Source organism: Heterocephalus glaber, unplaced genomic scaffold (assembly GCF_053883595.1).
Source record: "Heterocephalus glaber isolate CG9 unplaced genomic scaffold, H.glaber_assembly_v1.0 deba00000937, whole genome shotgun sequence".
Lineage (NCBI taxonomy): Eukaryota > Metazoa > Chordata > Mammalia > Rodentia > Bathyergidae > Heterocephalus > Heterocephalus glaber.
Window position 1 is genome coordinate 4,063,051 of NW_028258173.1, and position 22,667 is coordinate 4,085,717.

Below are 22,667 nucleotides of genomic sequence, written 5' to 3' on the forward strand. Positions count from 1 at the left end.
CTGATTAGCACAGAAGAGCCTGTGTAGGAAAACACTGCTGGACCCTCCTTGTTCTTTGTTTATTTGGTTGGTTGGTTTTTTGAGACAGGGTCTCTTCTGCCTCAACCTCCAGTGTGTTGGGATTACAGACATATGCCACTATATCCGGGTGACTCTCACTGTTTGACCTTGCCATAGTCTCTGGAAACAATCCTAAATTATCTTTTTGTTCAGTGCTGAGGATTGTACACAGGCCTCATGCTAATCACACACTCTACCACTGAGCTCCACCCCAACTTCTAAATTATTCTTGACCTAGCATCTTAGCACCAGGATTTGAAGACCCAGATGGAAGCATTTCATGGTCACTTTGGCCACATGCCTGCAAGTTAGTAGAGGACAAGGAGGAGGAGGAGTCTTGCTCACTGTGACTGTTATGTTTAATTGTCCATTTCACTGGGTTAAGAGACTCCAGGAGAGGTGGTTCAACCACAGGAGCGCTGTCCTCATTTGTGGATTAATCCACTGATGTTCACAGCTGAGTGTGCTGTCAGGAGGTGGGGGCCAGTTGGAGGAGGTGGGTCACTCAGGCTTGCCTTGGAGGGTGTTTTTTATGGGTGCTCTTCGCCTGGGCTCTGCTTCCTGGTTGTCATGAAGTGAGCAGGTTTGCTCCACCATGCCCTTCTGCTATGATGCTTCTGCCTTGGAGCCAACTGACCATGGACTAAACCCTCTGAAACTTTCATCCAAGATAAAGTTCTCTTTTCAGTTCCAGGTGTCAGGTCTTTGGTCCCAGCAACAGGAAAGCTGGTCAATTTCCATCCTGTCTTAAAATTCCTCCAAAGTAGAGAGGATAAAGGGACCAAGTGGCCCAAAGGACAAATGTCCACCACTGGCAGGAACCCAGCAAGGGGCGGAAGACAGGCCCGCAGGGACAAGACACCTGTTCTGTGCACTCAGTATGGCTGCCAATGGTCTCCAGGTTCCTTGGGGCCCGACTTTGGGCACCTGTGGGGAGACTGGCCTCTCTTTCTTAGCTCCACTTCTGATATCTGAAGCTGGACAGAAGCTCTCGAGAAGTTCCCACTGGTCCCAGGTACCTCACTGTGCAGAGGGAGGAAGAAATGGTCCCAGGGCTGAGGAGGAAGAGGAGGAGGAGGAGGAGGAGGAGGAAGAGAAAGAGAAAGAAGAGGTGCCAGACAAGTAATAGGCTGCCATCTGTGGCCATCTGGAATCTGGCAGCTGTGGGTTCAATCTTCCTCTGACATTTACTAACTTGGTGTCTCTAGGTAGTTGTCTAAGTCCCAGCTAAGTCAACTGTGAACTGAAAGCCAGCCATGCAGTGGCCCCCATGAGACCACGGGGATTGCTGAAGGTGGCACTGGAGAAGGCCCACAATGGAGAGGAAGGGAGAGGGTCACCCTTAGGAGCCTCAGGCTGGGGAGGTGACAGAGGGATAAACCCCCACACCCAGCTCGGTTTGCCTCTGCCCTCTGCTGGCGCCCCGCCAGCTGAGCTCAACAGAAGTCAGTGCCGCTGACAGGCCACATGGCTGGGCCGGCCTTCTCACCCCGAGGGGTAGAGGGAGAGATGGATGGATGATAGGGGAGGGCTGGAGCCAAGTCACCGAGCACCCCAGGGGACACCTGGGGCATCTCATCCCCTGTCCCCTCACCGCTCACCTCGCCAGTCACCCAGCTCAGAGCTGTCCCAGCTTCTCCATGCAGGAGTGCAGTGGTCTCCACCAGGCCCGGTCCCAGCTCCTCTGGAGCAATGGTCCCCAACAGGCTCCCCTCTCTGTCTCCCTCCCAGCCCCTGCACCCCCAGCTGCAGGCTAGGGGCTTTTGCCCAGGTCTCGCTTGCAGCCCACAGTCACAGAGGCGGGGTAGACCCCTCTGCATGGCCCTGGGACCCCACCTCCCACTGCTGCCCCCTGTAGCCTGAGTCTTCCATGGGTGTCTGCATCTCGGTCCCTGACTTCCAGAGCGCTGTGCCCGAGGGGGCAGGCACCTCTGAGCAGGATGGAAAGGGTATGTTGGCCCAGCTTGGCCACTCATCCACTTGTTCATTCATTCATTCTTCATTCAACAAAGCTTCTCCTTGCCCAGTGCTGCCCTGAGGGCTTGTAGACTCAGCTTGGGAAGCCGCCCACACCCAGACTTCACCTGGGCTGCGGGGTTATTGCAAGGATCAAACTGGTTATCAGGAAGGGAGAGCTATGGGAAGATGCAGTGCAGTTATTCTCTCCTAGGACCTATTCTAGTGCTTCCCTCCTCGGTGGCCCCCGGTGCAAGCATGTTTACATGCTGACCCTAAGCCCTGAGGGCAAGATCACTTGTTATTTTCCTCTCCCTGTTTCTGAGAAGAAACTGGCACGTGGTAGTGGGCCGGATCGAAGGAGCCCCAGCCGGCTCAGCAGGACCCCCATGGTGGATGCTTCTCCCTGGGGCCCCAGGACCCTGATGAGAGTCTGCAAGGGAGCAGTGCTTAAAATAGGGAGATATGCCTCATCCCCACTCCAGGGAGCCATACCGGAAGTCAGGGCAAAGCTGTCGCAGGGGGTCAGGCTGGGGTTCAGTCTACCTGCTCTCTCCTTGGGGACAGGGGCCAGGTCCCTGGCTGAGGCCCTGGTTACACGGAGGGAACCTGAGTGTGAATGAAATGTCTAGTTGCACCCTAGCTGGGCCCCACACAGGCTGCCACTGAGTCTTCCCTTCATCGTCCACAGCAAAGCATTTACAGTCAATAAGGGAGCTAATTAATTCTCTTCAAAGACCTCTCAATTATTCATCCAGGCTACAGAGAGACCAATTAGAGCACACCCGCCCAGCTCACAGATCTCAAAGTAGCAGCCAGGCTGGCCAGGGCCACTGCGGTGAGCCCTCTGGGTCCGGCATCCTCTGCATCCCCTGCATCCCCAGGGCTCCTCCCCTACAGGGCCCTGGCAGCCTTGTCCCTGGGGCCCCACAGGGTGGATCCTTTCCGGGGCATTCTCTTCTCCCCCAGACTCACAAGCAGCCTGGAACACCGTCCCCACTTCTCAGGGGAAGACGTGGAGACCCTGAGTGGCCAGTGACTTCTGGGGTGCAGTAGTGCGTCCAGGCAGCCCGCTGGGCACAAAACTCTCTGGTTCCAGGAAAGGGGTTTGTGTCGGGAGGGCCAGAGGAGGAAGGGGGAGACTGGGAGCAGCCCTGCAGGCCTCGCTGGGCAGTCTCATCCCCCCGCCAACTGCCAAGGGGGCTGCACCCAGCTGCCTCCGGGCCCCTGCTAGGGTTCCTCTGAGGCCAAGGGTGGGGACGCTAAGCCGGAGCTACCCCGCTTCTCTGCTCCAACTTCTTGAAGTTACTCAAGTCACTCGCCTGGGCCTGGAGGGACTGGGCAGGAGGCCTTGACCTCTCTCCAACTTTTCTCCTGCCCAGCGTTCCCACTGCGGGATCCTACTCCCCTGTCCCCCCGAAACAAGAGACCCCAGCATAAGCAGGGTTAACTCCCAGCTGCTCCCAGAAGCACAGATGGGGGTGGGGGCCGGGGCGGGCCTGTCGGGAAATATGGATTTCTGCAGTGGTTTTACTGGAAAAGCTGTAGCTGAAGGTGGGAGGGGGTCACCATGGCAACTTCTGGCTGTGGGAACAGGTTGGCTGGTGGGAACCAATTCTTCCAGGGGCCCAAGGGGACCCGACAGGGCATGGGCACCCGGAGGGACCCCACAGCAGACCCCCAGGTGTCCTCATTGTCTTGGGGCGGCAGGGAGGCCCTCCCCAACCTGGTATTACCCATTCCCCTGCCTCTCTCTGGTAGCATCTCGCCGGGGCTGGGTCTCCCCAGAGCTGGGCTCCTGACCCAGCCCCGGCCCTGTGAAGCACCCCTACACCCCAGCTGTTAAGTCGATGGACCAACTACCAGGCGCCCTGCATGAGCTCGTGGGGATGTCTGTCCAACAGCGAGGTCGGGGAACGCCCTGGGAGAGACTCCCCGCCCTTCCAACCCACCTGGGGTCCCACCCCAGCCGGGTCCGGCCGGGAAGATTCCAGCCAAAGCGACCAGTTCAAGTCCTTCTCGCCCCACACAAACACGCCTGGGCTTGAGGGGAGCGAGAGGGGGCGAGGGCAGGGACAGAAGACTCGAACGCACCTCCAACCCCTACGCCCCCTCCCTGCTCTCGGCCCGGGGGGACTTGCTGGCAGCCGGGGCGCCCCCAGGCCGCGGAGAGGGGAGATGCCGTGCCGTGCCGGGCCACGGGATCCGGCCGAGGGTGCGGGCGACCCGGACTGGCCCTGGGGCCCCTCGCTCTGGGGCTCAGAAGGGGTCAGCGAGGGTACGTGCTCGCCCCTTCCAGGAATCTCCAAGGCGGGGCCCAACGCGTGGGAAGGGGCAGGGAGGGCAGAGGCCGCGCCCACCGCGCTCATTGGTCCCGGTGGCCCGAGCTCGGCCGAATGACCACCTGCCGCGAGCGTGTGGCGAGTCCTTGCCCTGCTGGAGGTCCTGCGCGGGTGACTGCTCTGAGCCTCAGTCTTCTGTCTGTGCCAAGGGAACAATACGCTCTTGTCCCCAGGGGGCGGTGGGCACTGAGTTCCGGTAATGCCCGAAGACCAGTGGGCGCGGGGTGCCACGGCCCCCCACCCCGCCTTCCCAGGCAGCCCGCCCGCCCTGGCTCGCTCAGGTCCCCCAGGCCCGAGCCGTGCAGGTGACGGGTGACCGGCGCAGGTGCGGCTTCCCCAGCCAGCCAGCGCCTGTTCCCCGCCGCGGAGTCCTTCCTTCCCTAGAGCCCCGCTGCCCAGCCTGGGTTGGGGCCGCCCCGCCCCCGTCGCGCTCTCGGATCTGCCGAATCCGGATTTAACATTTGGGGTAGATAAGTGCTGCATATAAATAATTAGGAGCGCATGCACATTGGCCAACAACAGCAAAAAGTCTTTAACCCCCATTCCAGGAGCAGCAGCTGCCTGTGTGGACCCCAGGGCGGGGCTGCTCAGCCCCCCCACCCCACCCCACTGGTTCTTGGGGACCATCAGCTGGGGGGCTCCAACCCAACAGCCCAGCCTGGGGCTCAGGGGCTTTTGCCCCGCGTGGCCCAGGGTGGGCAGGGAGAAGGTGGCAAAGGAGCCCCAGCTTAGAGGTGAATGGCGACCCTAGCACTAGGCTGGCTGCACTCCAGACTCCCTCCCTAGGCAGGGCTTCCCAGCCCCAGCCTCTCCTGGACCAGTGTGTGGCTCGGCGGGGTGGCCTCCGGTGAGAAGGACTCTCCACCACTCAGCTCAGGGCCTGCCAGGCCCCCGCCCACGGGGCCTCAGCCCACCCTTCCGCAGGCCATCTGCCAGGCTGGCAGGGCTCCTGTGCCCCAGGCCTTTGCTGAGCTCTCCCTGGTGGGCTGTACCTCTGCTGGTGTCCATCCCCCCACCCCCTGTCCATCACCCCCCGGGAAGGAAACCCACCTCGGCCCTTGGCCCTCTATTTTCTCACCTGCATTATTCAGTTCTTTCCTGAATGTCCATTGCATTCCAGCCACGCACTACACGTCTCAGAACAAGGATGGAAGACCCAGGCCCTGCCCCTTGGCAGCCCCCAGACCATCCCAGGACACTGACCAGTGACCAGTGACAGAAGCTGCTCTGAGGTGAGCCAGGTACAGGGGCGACAGAGGGAAGGAGGAGTGTGTCTCTGCAGAGGGCTGGGGCTATCTTGGGGGCGCTTCACACAGACTGAAACCCAGATGGGGCTCCTCCAGGTGCCACAGGAGGAAGACAAGACAGTGCCTCCGGCCCGGCACGGGCCAGGCTTCCCACAGCCAGGGGTCCAGGAGGCTGCAATCTGGTAGTGCTGCTCACTGGCAAGTTGCTCCACCTCCCCGATCTCAATTTCCTCACCAGTGAAATGGGTCCTGGCCCTGCAGAGCTCCTGGGCTGTCTGTCGGGGGTCCTCTCCTAGGTGGGAGACAAAACACCCACCCAAGCACCCAGAGCAGACCACTGGCAGGCATGCTAGAGGGACTGGGGGCCCCGGAGCTGTGCTGTCCCTGAACCTTCCTCCCAAGAGGCAGCTCACCTCTGCTCACCAAGTGTATGAGGACCACACCTGAGTGCTGGGGGTTGCTGGGGTTGTATTAGTGTCCCCTGTGCCACCAGGCCGGGAACTCCGGGCAGCACACACTGCCAGCCCCTGGCAGGAGCGGGACAGTATTTGAAGCTCCTCCCTGCATCCCAGGGCACGTGCCGCAGCAGCTGTGGTTCTGAATGTTGTTCTGCTGTTCCAAGTGGGGGGTCCTGAGGGCCTGCCATACCCCAGAGCCAGGGCAGGTTCAGTCTTGTCTCTGTTCTCAGTGAGGGCAGCACCCAGCACAGGGACACCCAAGCCCCCTGTGCCCACATCGCTTGCAGGCCTGCAGCTCCACCTGTGAAGTCCATCAGTCAAATAAGGTAGGCAGCAGTGACCTCTGAGCCTGCGCACTGTTCAGAGCATACACCTGCCAATAAAAGTCAGCTCCCTGAAACTCTGCCAATCTGAGGAATGCACCTCTCCAGATCCCAGCTGTGCTATCCTGGCCAAGCCCCAGATGTCCAAGGTGCCCCAGCAATGGCCACTGTGAGACTCCCAAGGGAAGAGAAATTAGATCTGTCTGTGGCACAGACCAGGCCCTGAGGGGACAGGATGACAGAAGGGTTGGCAGTCCTTCTAAAACAATCCTCCTCAGGGTATAGAAGGCAGATGCGCTTCAGTGCTAGGTAAGTAGTGTTCTAATGGCAGCTCTGGGACCAATGACTGACTGGAGCACTTTCGACTAAAGCGCACAGTAGGTGCTCAGCACATAGTAGCTGTTTGGTGCACAGTAGATGTTCCGCACATAGAAGCCACCATGTATGTCCCTCAGCTTACAGCGGGTTATGGCAACCCATCTCAGTTGAAAATATGCACTTAATCCTATGGGCCATCCTAGTGGAAGCAACATAATCACAACAGAGTGTCAGCTTCCTCAAGCGATTTCAGGGCTGCCAGGGAGCTGTGGGTCCCCTCCACTGCCCAGCATCTGGAGAGAGTACAGCATCATCATTTGGTAGTCTAGGAAGAGGTCAAGATTTACATCTGCTGTCACACCACAGGAAAATTAAAAACCATAATGGAACCATCCTGGGTTGGGGCCACCTATACTGGGAATGCTGCTCATCCTGTTGTCCCTGGACTCAGGTCCTCGAAGGGGGTTGGGCAGCCATTCCTGCCCATGCCCTGTGACCCTGAGATGGGAGACTCTGCTGGAACAGTTGGGGAGACCCACCCAAGGGGGAAAAGGTAGGTGCCTCCAGCACAGCGGACCCAAGCCCGGGCTCCTGTCCAATGGATCCCACCCATGCCCATTGCCTGGACCCTCCTGGCCTTTCCCACCGAGGCTCTGGCCCTGGTGGCTGCAGGAGCAGAGGGAATGCAGGGAAGGGTCTTAGGGGAAGGGTGCCCGCCTGGGTCTCTGTCCAGCCTTCAGGGGCAAAGGGAGGAGCATTGGCCTCTGATGTGGACTTTGAGTCCCTGGAGGGCAGAGGCTGCGGGTTTCTCTTCCTTGGGTCCCCTGTGCCTAGCATTGGGGCAGCATCTGTGGATCTGGACCCGCCCTATGTGGTCATCCTGCTCTGTGCCTGGCATCGCACCCCTCCATCGTCCTGCCTGGTGTGGAGGACCCAGCAGACAGGGAGCTGACCCTGTGCCTGGGTCCAGGCCCAGTAACAGGAAGCGAGAGCCCGATGCTTGCCGGTAAACGAGATCTGAGAGATTAGAGGTCTTGCTGCCTAATCAGAAGCTGCCTGAAGTTGGAGGACAAGTTACTGGAAGGAGGAGGAAGCTGCAGTGGTAAATAATGTCAGCTGAACAGATGCACAGCTGAGAAGCAGCGGGCGCCAGGGTGGGGGAGCAGGTGCAAGGGTGTAAGCTGGTCTCCAGCGGATCTGGGGGCACCTGGGAGGGGGAGGGGTCCAGCCGGGCCCTGAGCACAGCTGGCAGAGTCTGAGGAAGGCACAGGTCTCCAGAGTTCCCACCCGGGAGCTCATGAGTCCTTCACAGCCTCCTCCCTCCCCAGGAGGCCCCTGAAGTGTGCACCTGGCCCTGAGCCCGCCTGGCTCCCCCTGGGTCCTCCCTGCCACACCCCCATAGCCCAGATTCCTGGAAGGCTGGCTGCTTCCCAGGGAGCACAGGGAGTCCCAGGGTGGCAGTCCCCAGAGGGTTCCCCAGGATTCCCGCTGCTGTCACGCCCTCACTCTAGGCCTTCTGTGGGCTCCTAGGCTCCATATCTGCCCCTCGGGCCCCCTGAAGGCCCCTGAGCAGCTCTGAAAGGTCTGCAGCTCCCTGAAACCCCACCCTACTGGACCCCGAAGTGTGGTGCTGAACCCAGCAGCTCCAGTTCCAAGGCACAGAGCTCCAGGCTTTGGCAGGCCAGAGAGCGGCCTCTGGTAAAGAAGGGGCTGTGCCAGCATGGGAAGGGGCTCCAACCTAGCCAGAGGGGAAGTGGAGGCACAGCAGCACGCCAGGCTTAGAGAGGTGCCGGGCATGATTCACAGGCTTGCCCAGCCCACCTTTGCTTCCCTGCAAGTCCACGGTGCACGGCGTCCCTGGTCTCCCCAGACCCCTTGTCATCTCTAACCTTCTCCAGACCCACCCAACCGTTCTTCCTTCGGGTCTGGTCACCTTTGATCCCCACCTGGACCCCTGTAGTTGGCACTAGCAGCCCGGGCCATGCCATGATGGCCAGCCGAGCAAATGGGAGCTTCAACTTTGTGTCCCATGCTCCAGGCCTCTCACATGGGGCAAGCGTGGGGAGTGGGTGAGCGTGACACACTTCTGTGTGCAGAGCATGGTTCCCAGTGCAGAAGGTGATGGAAGAGGAAATCCCCATGGCCTTGAGGTGCGGAGAAGCCCTTCACAAGAAAGATCTTACTCACAAACCGAGCGCAATCTGTGTGGCTATGAGAAATGAAGGGTTCCTGGCCCATCACGGATGCCCTCCAAGCAGAAAGCCGAGCTGTGGGAAGGGCAGGGACCATGGCACACTTGAGCACCCAGAAGCAGTGATGGGCACACGTGGAAGGGAGCCTCATCCACCTGGCTGGTCATCGAGAAGAGAGAAGACAGGAACAGGCTCATCACCAACAGGGTCCCAGATGGCACAAACACAGGAAGACACCACCCTGCCCGGCCAGAGACACCCTCCCCGCCCCGCGCCCGCCTGCCAGGATGGCTCCTGCTGACAACTCTGCAGCTGCCAGGTGGTGCAGGGATAGAGGAGCAGTGGGAAGTAGAGTCCACCCTTTAGGGAATGCCCACGGGTGTCTCGTGACTCACCAGGTCCTTCCCAGCTGTTTTGCTGTGACAGAGGCCTCCAAGCCTGGGCAGCAGGACTCAGCACACTCCAGCAGCAGACCAGCACCCAGCCCAGAGTTCTGTGGTAGAACAGAGGGACAAAGTGGGTCCCGGGCACGAGATGATGCCTCTCATCTCAGGAATGTGATTCGGTCCAGAGGAGCCTGCCTAAAAAGGACACCTACTGACTCTACTCAAACACCAGCTGTACCCCACTGCCACTGAGGGAGGCCCACATGGTGGCAGAAACTGTAAGAAAAGCAGGTGGTTAGCACTCTGGGAGGCTGAGGCAGGAAGATCCGAAGTTTAAATCCAGGCAGGGCAATTTAGGAAGACCCTGTCTCAAAAATAAAAATAAAGGGGCTAAGGATGTAGCTCAGTGCAAAGGCTTAGGTTCAATCTCTAGTACAAGAAAGAAGGAGAAAGAGAGAGAGAGAACAAGAGAGAGTGAGAGAGAGAGAGAAGAGGGAGGAGAAATGTAAAGTAGATGATCATAACAGGGCAGTGTGACTGCTGGCAGAGGGAAGGGTTTCGTGGGCAGAGAGCTCCTGGAACCCCGGCCATGGTTTATTTCCTCATCTGAGTGGCGGTGATGTGAGAGTTCATTTGACATTTATATTTATTTGCCACTGTACAAACACGTTTAGTGCGCTTTTCTGTAGGGTGTTATATTTCACAGTCCAAACAGAAAACCAAGTGTATTTGCACTGCATGCCGGGTGCCGGGCATCACAGCTCTCACCAGCTGGCCCTGGAGGTCCCTGTCCATGCTGGCGGAGAGGGGGTGGGCAGTCTTGGTGCATGGGGCTCCCCAGCTCCGATCTGCAGTGCTGCCTGCTCTTCCCTCCATTCTCTGCTGCCCCCACTCCGGATTTCCTGAGATGGTTCAAGGTGAACTCTGATGTGTGGTTCCAAGATTCGGTCAGCTGTCCCTCCCCAGTGGGAGGCTCCCAGCGGGAAAGGCACTGGTTTTAGAGGAGCCTCCCACATCGCTCTTTTCCCCTCCCAACAGCACACACAGCTCTGATGTGGGGTGGCACCCACAGGGGCCCAGTGCTTCCCGACCGCCATGCCCCGCCGGGACCCCAGGCCCAGTGCCCTGCTCTTTTGTTCCCATCCTGGCTGGGAGTGAAGAGGATGATGATGCAAACAGCTGTCCCATGGTGCTGAGGCTCTCTGGGTGGGCGGGCCAGCATCCCACAGAGGCCTCGAGGCCAAGGGTGTAGGATGGAAAGGACATTTCCCCAGGCCTGTTTACCCGGCCCTCACTATCCCCAGCTGCATCTGCTGCCTGCCTTTATCTCCACGAGCCTGCCCCGGTTCCCAGCAGCAGCCACCTCCTGCTCACTTCCTGCCAGCGGCCCAGCGTTACAGGAATCCGCACCCTGAGCTGGGCCTGTGAGTGTATGTGTGGCCACACCCGGACTGCACCTGCCTGGGCAAGGCCAGTGACCTGGGGGCACCCCGAGAGGCAGCCCCGCCACACTCCTGTCTTGAGCTTCCTGCAGGCTGCACAGTCTCCTACTGCCTGGGAAGTGGTGAACAGATGGTTCGGGACAGCCAGCTCAGGGGTGATGGAGGACCCCCAGACTGTCCTTGTAGTGGGACCTACATTTGTCCTCCAGCCATGCAGCGGGGGGCCCAGGACTAGGGGTAGCCAGCCGCGGGTCCCTCCCTTGTCACCATTCGGCTGGTTTTCACTGAGTCCCGAGGGCCAGGCTCCGGGCTAGGCCTTTAGGATGTAGGGAAGGACAAGATACACTCCAGGCCACACAGAATGGCTGGGAGTGAACCCACAGCTGTGGCCCTGGGCAGTGGGAGGGCCAGGGGCTTCCTCCAGGAGGAGGTGTCTCAGCTGAGACCCAAAGACTGAGAAGCAAATGGCAGGGACACATGCTGAGGGTCAAGGGCCTTCAGGACAGAAGGAATGTGGGTGAAAGAGAGGCGGACACACTCAGGAACCAGGAATGTCACCTTCAGGCGAGGGTACTGGTAAGAAGCAATGGTGGCTGGACCCACAGAGCCCAGGCCACACCCGGGGCTGAGGGCAGGGCTGGCTGTGCAGCATCAGATGTTGGGGGCCTGCTGGGCCCAGATAGGAGCCCAAGGGGGCCCAGCCAAGGCACTGGCTGCAGAAAGAGAAGGGGACAGCTGGTCATGGGGACAGGAGGTGACCCCTGACCTTGGGCGGTGGGAACTCCCTCGAGAGTTAGAGGAGGAGGGAAAGGCTCAGCTGGGGACCAGCACAAGGGAGTGGGCTCCGTGCAGACTTCCAGCCAAGCCTGGGGCCTGTGACCTGTTCCCAGCTGCTACCAGGATGACTTAGATCTCAGGTGCAGCTAGGGACCCACACAGACATGCACACACACATATACACACGGACACACACATACAGACCCACCCACAAACGCACACCAGTACATGCATGTACACTGTGTGAGCACATCCTGTACATTTACTGTGCATATACACACGGGCACACAATACACATGTGCCAGTGTGAACACACCACACACACATATCCACATGCCCTTATATATGTGACTATGCATGTACACATATGCACACATACTACACACATGTGCACTCATGTACAACCCATTCATAGATACGCACATAGATACAAACTTGTACACCCATACACTCACATGAGCCTAGGTAATCTCTCTGGGGCTGAGTCTTGGGAAAACATGCCTCAGTGTGTGTGTGGATATTTGGCACTGGAGGCTGAACCCAGGGCCTCTGCACTGAGCTACATCCCAGCCTCCATTTTATCTTTTATTTTGAGACAAAGTCTTGCTAAGTTACCCAGGCTGGCCTCAAACTTGTGCTCCTCCTGCCTCAGCCTCCCAAGTAGCTAGGATTAGGGCGTGCACCAGTGTCAGGCCACACTAGTGGCTCTTTCATGACAGCCCACCTTCCTGCTCCCCCAGTGCTGCAGATCCCACTGTGCCAAGGTGGGCCCAGTGCAGGTGCTCTGGCGACCAGGCCGAAGAACTTGACGATGGAGTCTGTCTGTCCCCACTTGCCCAGGGAACAGGTCACCTCCCCAGGGGACCAGTCTGCTCTAGGAGAAGAAAGGCCCAGCTTGGTGACCAGCTGGATGGCCTGGGTGGGATCCTGAGGCTTGAGAGTCTCCTGGTCCTCTGCCTGAGCCGCTGTGAGGATTAGCAGGGAGAAACCAGGGGGAGGCTTTGCAAACTGCGAAGGCCTGTGAACTGGCTGTTCTGAGGCTCTGCCCTGGAGAAAGGGGGCCTGGGACCCAGTCTTTTGTCTTCATGCTCCCCATCTGTCGTAGTTACTTCTCTCTTGTTGCTGAGACAAAACACTTGACACCCAAAGTTAAAGGGGGAAAGGTTTATTTAGCTCACAGTTTGTAGAGGTTTCAGTCCATAGTCAGCTGGCTCCAAGGCAGGGTGGCAGAGCAGAGGGCATCACAGAGGAGAAACAGTTCATGGTGGGGAGAAGACAGCAAAGCAACCAAGGGACGACCAAGCTCTTTCTGCCCCTTATATCTCATCCAGGCTATGTAGGGCAGGCAGCACTCACCCTTAATCCTAGTGTCCTTGATCCTAACATTGCACCATGGATCCATTCCAGCGTCACACACCCTGATCCAGCCACCTCTGAAAGCCCCACCTATGACTGCGTGAGGCTTTGGGGGGCCTCTAAACACATCTGTAGCCCCATCCATCTCCTTTCCGTAGAGGCCTCTGCTCCCCACCCCGCACTTCCTAGCACTTCCAGCCAACGAGATAAGGGGCTTGTTTTCTATGGGTCGGGAATTTGGGAATTCGTGGAGATTGTGGGTCAGCGCCAGAGGGGCCACACTGGGAGGGCAGGGAGCCTTTCGTTGGTCAGGTTGCCTTGGAGCCACAGAGCTGCAGGCACTTGAGACTTCCACCCTTCCTGGTTGGCCCTTGAGAGGTGGTCCTGACCAGGGCAGTGGCTCTGAGGCCCGACCTCCATCCCTGCTCACTTCTCCACCCACGTGGGACCCTCAGGCTCCCAGCAACTGCCTCCCTAAGCCTGCATCCTGCCACCTCAGCCCCTCCGCCATTGCCTGGTTAATACCCCCTCTGCCTTCAAAGCTCAGCTTAGTCCCTCCTTCCCCAAGCAGGAGGGCAGGATGGCCTGCTCCAGCCCCCACCTGCTTCTGTGAACACCCTTGCCCCTCCAAAGGAGGACTGTGTGAAGGAGGAGGCACTCAAGCCACCCCTTCAACTGCCATTCTTTGAGCCCTGTGAGGCTGTACATGCACATCCAGTTGCATCCACCCTTGTGTGCCCTGCTTGGCACCTACCTAGACAGTGCCTGATATACAGTGGGTACTCAAACCATGTTGAGGGATGAGAATTTAGCTCAGTGGTGCTGTGCCTGCCTCGAAAGCACAGGGTCCTGAATTTGATCCTCGGTACCACAAAACAAACAAACAAAACCTCATATTGACCCAGGCATGGTGGTGCACACCTGTAATCCCAGCACTTGGGAGGCTGAGGCAGGAAGATCACCTCAAGTTCGAGGCCAGCATGGACTATATAGTGAGTCTAGAGTCAGCCTGAACTACAAAGCGAGACCCTGCCCAAAACAACAACAACAACAACAACAAAAACAAAACATATTGAATAGGAGCTTAAGCTTGGCTTTGTGGCACACACCTGCATTCTGGCTACTCAGGAGGCTGAGGCAGGAGGATCACAAATTCAAGGGTGGCCTGAGCAACTCAGCAAGACCCTATCTCTAGATATGTGTAAATAGAAAGGGCTGGGAATGTAGCTCAGCACTCCTAGGTCCAATCTCTAGTAACACACACACAAAGGAGGAGGAAGAGGAAGAGGAGAAGGACAAGAGAGAGGAGGAGGAACAACATAATATTGAGTTTCAGATCTGGATCCCCGAAGTAACTGATTCCCAGACCTGACCAATTTCTACTTGAGTAACTGGAGGGTGTTCCTTAGCTTCTGATGTCTCTGTTTCCCCATCTGTGAAACAGGGGCGAGTGATAGTGTCTCCAGAGTTGCTGGGCGGCTTAACTGTTAATCTGAAGTGTCTAGGGCAGAGGCCAGTGTATGGTAAGAACCCCAAGAAGTTGGCTCTATAAAAGCCTGCGTGGCCTCAGTTTCCCCCTCTGCACCAGGACCACACTTGAACACACAGAAGGGAGACTACACTGGGTGTGGGTTTGTGGTTTGGCCTGAGTGCCAGTCCATCAGGCTGGCTGTTCCCACTGGGCAGAGCCAGACAACGGGCATCTCCACTACACACTCGCAACTGAGACTGACTGGTCTTTGGGTCCTGCATTCCATAGCATGCTGTTCACACGGTCACTAGGGCTGGGCTGGAAGGGCCATCATAGGGACACAGAGGCTGGCCTTGCCCTTGGTCAGCAGCTCATGGCCCCAGTGTTGCCCATCAACCTACGGTTCTTTTGCTCAATTCAGTTGGAAATCGTGAATTTGCAAAGTGCAGCTCTGCTGTTGTTACTAGATGGTACCGGATGACATTGGATGTCCACAGTTGACTCTGCCAGCTGCTGCTTGCTTGTCACCACCATTGCTGGCCACCACCATCTAGTGCCAGCTCATGCCAGACACTGTAGGCTGTCTCCTGCAGCTTCACAAGGTGCAGGTCTCTGTGGCTGGGCTTTGTGGGCTACTGGACTCTGGAGCTCTTCTGTGCTGACAGCTTTGTGTTTACAGCTCCTTCTGAATGACCATTCTGGCTACACTACTCAGGGTAAAAATCCTGAGTAGATTAACAGGGGTTTTGGAGCTCACACTACCCAAGAAGCAGTTTTACAGCAACACCAAAATGAGTCTCCATGGGCCTGTGCTGCAGCATGGGGGGTCAGGACACTGGAGGTGCCTCCTAGACAGAACCTGAGAAGTGGGTGGGCAGGGTGCTTAGGGAGCAGCACAGGCCTGCATCAGTGAGGGCTAGGGCTGGAACTAGGGAATCTTCTGGGAGCCTTGCTGTGAAGGCTGGGTACATAAATAAAGGGCCCCGATCCCTCACTTCCTGACCTTTACCACACCAGGGTGCCCGCTCCCTTCTTCAAAAAGGCAACAGCAGCATCTGGAGTGGGAGAGGGACCCCACAGTCTGGCTGTACTCATGTTGGACAGGAGAGTGGCAGCTTGATAGCTAGGGAGGACAATGAAGAAAGCCCTCCCAGTCCACTGGAGGAGAAAGGGGAGTGAAAGGAGGAGAGAGGATGGGGCACAACAGCCGCTGGCCAAGCCACATCCCCTCTGAGAGAGTCCGTTGCTTCTCGTCTGTCTCATCAGGGCCACTTGGATGTGTGGGCCAGAAGTCTGGGTCTCACCAGCAGGAGCACACGCTAGCTGGGAGGTGGGACGTGAGACATAAAGATAGGTAAGGAGGAGACAAGGAAATTCAAAAATGTTAAACTGTACTTTTAAGAAAAAACTGCACCTTCAGAGCACAAAGTTACCCAAGGTCACGATGGCCTCTTCCTTTCCATAAAAATTTCTAAGGGTCTTAAAGCTTGTAAATCAAGGCCTCATTCTTCCTCCAATAGACTCCACACTCCAGGAAGCAGTGTATCTCAGCCTCAGAGACACAGAATTGAACTGCATTCTAACCCAGCCCACCAAATGGCTATCCTGACAGTGTGAACACATATACTGGATCACCCATTTCGAAGACACCCCCACGATCACATAAATCTACCAGTCCCAGACCATAACACACCTGTCTCGAGGGTCCACACTCTATTCTGAGTGTATATTTTTAAAATTCTGCCTAGTAAGCCATTTTTTAAAAAAAGACAAGGTCTTGCTATGTAGCCCAAGCTGGCTTCGAACTTGTGGCGACCCTCTTGCCCCAGCCTCCCAAATGCTGGGTTTATAGGCATGTGCCACCATGCCTGGTTCTAATAAACCTTTCTAATGTCTCTCACTGACAGTCCGATAACTTTGTTGTGACATAAATCAGTGACCCTACAACCTACCCCGTGGCTGGGGTGAGTTGAGGTCCCCATCTCCTTTTGGGGGGACCTCCAGGGACTTTGTCTAGTGACCAGTCCACCCCGGACCCACAGGCCCAGAGCACACTCATCTCCTTATGTGAAATGTGAAGTGGCTTCCTCCCAGAGGCTGCAAGCATCCAATTTCCCATAGAAAAAGACAACCTCTACTTTTTTCTTTCGTATATCGATAAACACTGAAGAAGCTGAAGCTGTTAAATTCATCTTGGGGAAACCACAGAACTGGTTTATGTGGCATTATGGGGCTTCTTAGTGCTTTCACTATAGGATTTGGGGGGGGGGGACCTTGGGCTTGCGAGGCAGGCTGCGGAACCACTGAGCTAAATCCCTGGCTGCTATAGGATTATTAATCAACTGTTTTGTATATTTGTTTTCAGTTTTCATTTCGACATGCGCTCCAGTTATAGCTATTATAATAAAGTATCTTAACAATTAAAATATAATAAAATGCTCCAGAATCCCCTGTGGGTTTGGTCTCTGCCGCGACGAAACGGGGACTACAACTCCCAGCATGCCGCGGGCCCCTCCTGTTTTGTTTCCGATCCTGTCGCAAGGGGCGGACCACAACTCCCAGCGTGCCCCGGGCCCCAAGCTAAGTCCTAAATCCGGAAAGTCCGAAGGCGCCGACCCACGGCCTCGAGTGGGCACCCGCTGGGAAGAGAAGGGTTAGCCGCTCTCGGCGGGGTGGAGAGACCGGTGCAGCCTCCGCCATGCTCCACGCACTGGCCGGGGCCGCGACCCTGGGGCTCAGGGGGCCCTGGGCGCGGTGGTCTGGGAGGCGGGCGGGGGTCCAGGCCCACGTGGTGGACCTGCGCAGCGACACGGTGACCAGGCCTGGGCCGGCCATGCGGCGCGCCATGGCCGAGGCGATCGTGGGGGACGATGACTACGGCGAGGACCCGACGGTCCGCGGTGAGCCCCAAGTGCAGGCCCCGGGCGGGGGTCGTCAAGCTGACGCGGAGCGCTGTCCGTGGTGCTAGGGAGAGGGCGACCGGAACGGGATGGTGGCGCCGCTCAGTGAGCGCCTGTGGCAGGCCAGGCTTTGCGCTCTGCTTGCTTCTCGGTCCGTCCCAAGACCCCAAGCTCGGCAGCAATGCAGGCTCCCAGCCCCTCCCGCCGGCGTGTAGATAAGTCGCCGCATGGGGCGAAGGAGGTGCTTGCGTTGACAGCAGTCTTGGTGGGGGTGGCCAGAAGCCAGATCTCAGGGGCCTTGAATGGCATGCCGAAAACTCTGAGTTTGCTGCTGCAGTCAGAGGGGAGCCACGGGAGACTTTAAAGCAGGAGCCCCACTTGTCCTCCGACTGCACCTTTTGTGCCCGCTCCGCCTCCGCAGAGGCTCCCCTTCTGAGGGGGAGCGGAAGTCAGCTGAGAAACCACAGGGCCCCACCTGCCAGGACTGATGGGAAAGGAAGTGCAGCAGGTGTGGGCCTAGGTGGGACAAGGGGTTCAAACCACAAGCAAATTTTGGTGGCCTGTGTGAAGAGGGCCATGGCCCAGGAGGAGGCAGGACGCAGAGAGCTGAGTGAGGGACCTGGGGCCCAGCTGTGTGGTTACCAAGCCACAGACTGCAGCCTGCAGACTGGGCTCCAGCCCGCCCACTGGGCACTCACCGCAGCCTCTCAAAGACGAGCTCCCAACTGTGCCCAGGCGTGGCCACCTGCAGCCGCTCTGAGCATGAGTGATGATAAAGCCTTCCCGGGCCCACCCCTCTCCCTTCCCAGAGCTGCAGGAAAAGGCTGCGGAGCTGCTAGGGGTGGAGCAGACTCTGTTTGTGCCCACCAACACTATGGCCAACCTCATCTCTGGTGAGTTTGCCCCCAGGGCCTCAGTGCACACTCTGTCCCTCGGTGCCATTCATGGATGGCACTTCCGGATTTCTGTTGTCCCGCCCAGTGTGGTGCCCTGGCAGGAGATGGAGGGTGAGGTCAGGGCTGCTTCCAGCTCCTCCTCCCTGGGGTGCCCTGGATCCCCACTCCTGTACGCACACTGTCCGCACCCTTCAGGACTTCCTGTGACCTCCTCCCCCTGCCTCACCTTGTGTACCATCCTTCGTTAAACACCACTCAGCTTCCCACCAGGCCCTTACAGCTGCTGGTGCCCTAGGCCGCCTGTCCCCAAGGGGTGGCACTGTGGCTGGCATCTTCCTGCGGGTGGTGATCTGCAGGCTGTGTGTGGCCCCGTGTTTACAGTGTGGCCAACCCACAGTTGCATACTTAGAGCGATGGTGTTCCAGCACGTGGTGTTAAGATGTTTTGAAGGAGCCCTTTCTGGATCGGTATGAGACATGTCAGCTTGCTGTGGCCAAGCTGAGAGGGGCAGATGGGTCCCCGAAGAATCAATGCCAAGTCCTGCCCTCCTCCCATCTGTCTCAGTGATGGGTCACTGCCGGCGCCGGGGCTCCCAGCTCCTCCTTGGGCAGGAGTGCCACCTCCAGGTCTATGAGCAGGGCGGGGTGGCTCAGGTAAGGAGCAGGTACTGCTCCCCTGGGGCCCTGGGCATCCTCTAGCCAGCGCAGGTCCTCCAGTGGGAACCACTTCCCAGGCTTTGGCTGGGAGAGAGAGAAAGCCAGAGAAGCTGGTCAGGGAGCTAGGAGGAACAGCGGCTCTCAGATTTACCACTTGGGGGCAGCAGCGGCCCAGGCTGGCTCCAGGGACCCTGGACAGTTATTTCTGCCCAGTGCTTGTGTTTCGGTGCCCTCCTGCCCCCTAGTGGGCACTGAGAGCACTGGCACTGGAGGTGGGGAGCCTGAAGACAGCACAACAGAAAAGGGGGCTGGCACCCTCCTCAGCTGGGACATCACGTCAAGAGGCCAAGGGAAAGGGCCAAGGCCCAGAGCTGAGGAGAAGCGGGCACAGGATTGGGGAGCGGGGGCTGGCTCCCTACCCCAGACAGTCCTCCCCCGCCAGGAGGCGCTGCTGTACCCCTGGGACCCCTGACTCCTCCTCCACCTGCAGCTCGCCGGGGTGCTTGCCAACCCACTCCCGGACCTGCCACATGGCACGCTGGATCTGGCTGAGCTGCAGAGGGTGCTTGCTCGGGGCCACGGGAGCCCCTACCACCCAGTGTGTGAGCTCGTGTGCCTGGAGAACACGCACTGCAGCTCCGGAGGCCGGGTCCTGCCCATCGACTACCTCCGCCAGGTAGGCCTGCTCCCCACCATACCCCACCACAGCCGGGTGCAGCTTCCTCTGTCCTCTGGGTCCCCATCTGAGACTGAGCCGCTCTGATGCACACCCTGTCAGCGGCCTCCTGCCCACATGTCACCCACCAGTGGCCAGACTATCACAGGGGGACATGTGCCAGCCCAAGGCTGAAGGTGCACAGGGAGTAACTGCCCCAGTTTGGGAGCCTCAGTCCCTAGACCCGCCCGAGAGCAGAGGTGTCACATGTGAGCCTGCTGAGAGCCCAGACCATGGCCACCACAGCACAGTCCTGGTGAGGCTGTGAAACATGTAGCAGGCTCCAGCTACCCTGGTCCTTTGCACAGCCTGTGAGGTGAGAAGTCGCAGTGTCAGAGTCCTGGTGCTTCCCCAACCTTGTGCCCCTGCCTCAGTGAGCACTCTGGTGACCCCTCGGGATGTGTTGTGTGGCTTCCCGGAGGTGAGACATTAATGCCCTCAGCCTGTCAGAATGCTCCATAGAGAAGAGTTACAGCTGAAGTCCTAGCTCTGCAGCAGTGCTTGCCTAGCATATGCAAAGGCCCTGGGTTCCACCTCAGCACCATGTGCGTGAGTATGCACACGCACACACCCTGAGGAGTTAAAATGCTCACCCTCATCCCCTTCCACAGGGGACAGTGCTGAGGCTCAGGTGGCACATGACCGCTCAGGTCCCACATACCCAGAGCTGGTCACCACACCAGGCTCCTGACTCCAGACCTTGTGATTCCTCCGGGGGTCACACCCAGGAGCCTCCCGGAGACCTGTCCTCCTTGGGGCTGGCCCCTCTGACCTCTGCCTGCCCTGCATTCCAGGTACACCTCCTGGCCAGGACCTATGGGGCCCGCATCCACCTGGATGGGGCCCGGCTGATGAATGCAGCCGTGGCTCTGCGTGTGCCCCCTGCCCACATCGTGGAGCACTGTGACTCTGTGTCTTTCTGTTTCTCCAAGGTGGGGACAGCCCTGGGCTTGCCTTCCAGAGCCAAGTGGGTAGTGGCACACTGTGGGAGGTAGAGTTGGTTCTCTGGGCTCCAAGTGCCAGAGCAGCTGCCCCAGCCCAGGGACAGGATGCTATGCAGGGGGCAGCAAGAGTTTCTCCTCTCTCCCAGGGCCTGGGTGCACCTGGGGGGGCCCTGGTCGGGGGGCCCAAGGACTTCATTGAAGAAGCCTGGCGTTTCCGGAAAGCCCTGGGCGGAGGCATGCGCCAGTCTGGGGTGCTGGCTGCTGCAGCCCTGGTGGGCCTGGCTGGCGCAGAGGAGGCCCTGCTGCAGGACCACAAGAATGCCCAGAGATTCGCCAAAGGTGGCTGCACTGCCCTCACCCTTACTTCCCTTTGCCCCCCAGCTTGGGCTTGGGGATCCCCTGCAACAGGGCTCAGATCCCCACCAGTCTGTATCCTTGAAGCCTCTAGGATGTTGGGGTTAGCACTGAGTCTGCAGGTGGGACCAGGTCTGCCTGGGTCCCAGACCCCCTTCCTCACAGTGCCCGACAGCAGGAAGCACTTGGCAGAGTCAGGAACTGGGCCCGCTGCAGAATCCAGCAGAGCGTGTAGCCTGAATGTGGATATTTCACCCATTACTTGAATCCTTGAAACAATCTCATACTGTCCCCAATTCACTGATGAGGAAACGGAGGCCCACAGGTGAAATGGCACAGTCAAACCTGTGTGACCCCAAAGGCCGTGTCAGGACTCAGGGTCATTCTTTTCTCTTGCACTGTTGGGCTGCCTCTCTGCTTTCCCCAAGGACAGTTCTGGGGGTGGGGACCATAGTGGGGTCCTGGGATCGGGCTCTACTCACTACAGGACCTGGCCTAGGTCTCCAGGAGTTGGCGTCGCCCGTCTGCTCTGTAGATCCTGCCACTGTGGAGACCAACATGGTGCTGGTGAGGGTGAACGGGTTGGCACCCACAGAGCTGTGCCAGCGCCTGCAGGTGGTGAGCGCTGACGAGGTGGCACAGATCGGCCGTGCTGTGCATGTGCTGGTGTTTCCCTGGACAGAACAGTCCGTGCGTGCTGTGTGGCACCGTGACATCTCCACCCAGGACACTGACCTAGCCCTGAGGAAGTGGGCACTCGTGCTGAGGCAGCTGGAGTCCTGAGGACAGGGTGATCAGGGACCCCATATCCTGGCAGGGACTGAAGTGGGGAGAGGTGTTCGGAGCCTGTGGCCTAGCAGCCTGCCAGAAGTAATGGCCAACCTCTGTGGGGAGGCAGCACCATCCAAAGCCTCAGGGTTCTCAACAGTGACTCATATGTGATGTCCCCACTCCATCAGAAATAACCAGGCATGGGATCAGACAAGATGTGACTGAAAATCAAGGGTAAAAGCCAGATAAACAGACCTGAGGGTGATCAAGATAACAGAGTTATTAGGATTTCAGATCAAATATTTAAGGAATTACCAGGCAAGATTGAAAAATTTAACAGAGAACTTGAAACTGTAAGATGACTGCATGGAAATTCTAGAAATGAAAACTATAATAAATTAAGATCTCAGTAGATAAATTTGATAGCAGATGAGACACCGCTGAAGAGAGAATTAGTGAAGAGGACAGTAAGTCAGGAGAAGATCTATCGAGATAAACAGACCCAAAGTTGGTTTTTTGAATGGAGTAGTCAAATTGATAATAACCTCCTGGTGGACTGATCAAAAATCAGAGAGGAGGGCTGGGGATTTAGCTCAGTGGTTCCGCCGCCTGCCTTTCAAGCACAAGGTCCTGAGTTTGATCCCCAGTACCAAAACAAAAAAAGAAAAAATGAAAGAGGAAATACAGATCATCGTTTGTTTTGTGTGTGTGTGTGTGTTTGTTTTGTGTGTGTGTGTGTGTTTGTTTTTGTTTCTCACTATATAGTTCTTTTTTTTGTTGTTGTTACCGGGGATCAAACTCCAGTCCTTGTGCTTACACAGCAGGCAGTGAAACCACTGAGCTACATCCCCGGCCCCTCTCACTATATAGTTCAGCCTGACCTCGAACTCACGGTGATCTTCCTGCCTCAGTGTCCCAAGTGCTGGGATTTCAGGCATGTGCTACCACACCCAGCTTACAGATTGTTTCTTAATGAAATAAAAAGAATAAAATTTACCTGTATTTTTATCACCCTAGAATAACACCATTAATATTTGTGTATATTTCATTCTGGATATGTAATGTAGGCAAATGAGTCTGTGTGTGTGTGTGTGTGTGTGTGT

At 57.7% G+C, this 22,667-nt stretch overlaps 1 protein-coding gene across 4 annotated transcripts; it reads left to right on the top strand.

The window, feature by feature from the left end:
• Positions 1-17,026: 17,026 nt before the first annotated feature.
• On the top strand, positions 17,027-22,591 carry LOC101703542 (uncharacterized). 4 transcript variants are annotated; one of them, XM_021241142.2, is made up of 7 exons: positions 17,027-17,228; positions 18,038-18,121; positions 18,689-18,777; positions 19,271-19,456; positions 20,107-20,427; positions 20,586-20,778; positions 21,293-22,591. In XM_021241142.2, the coding sequence occupies exons 1-7, from the start codon at positions 17,027-17,029 to the stop codon at positions 21,574-21,576; spliced, it is 1,359 nt and encodes a 452-aa protein (XP_021096801.1). In that variant the 3' UTR covers positions 21,577-22,591. The 4 variants fall into 4 exon arrangements, with proteins under 4 accessions (XP_021096801.1, XP_021096802.1, XP_004860881.1 ...); XM_021241143.2 differs by having other exon boundaries at positions 20,107-20,289; XM_004860824.4 differs by having other exon boundaries at positions 20,290-20,427.
• Positions 22,592-22,667: the final 76 nt, after the last annotated feature.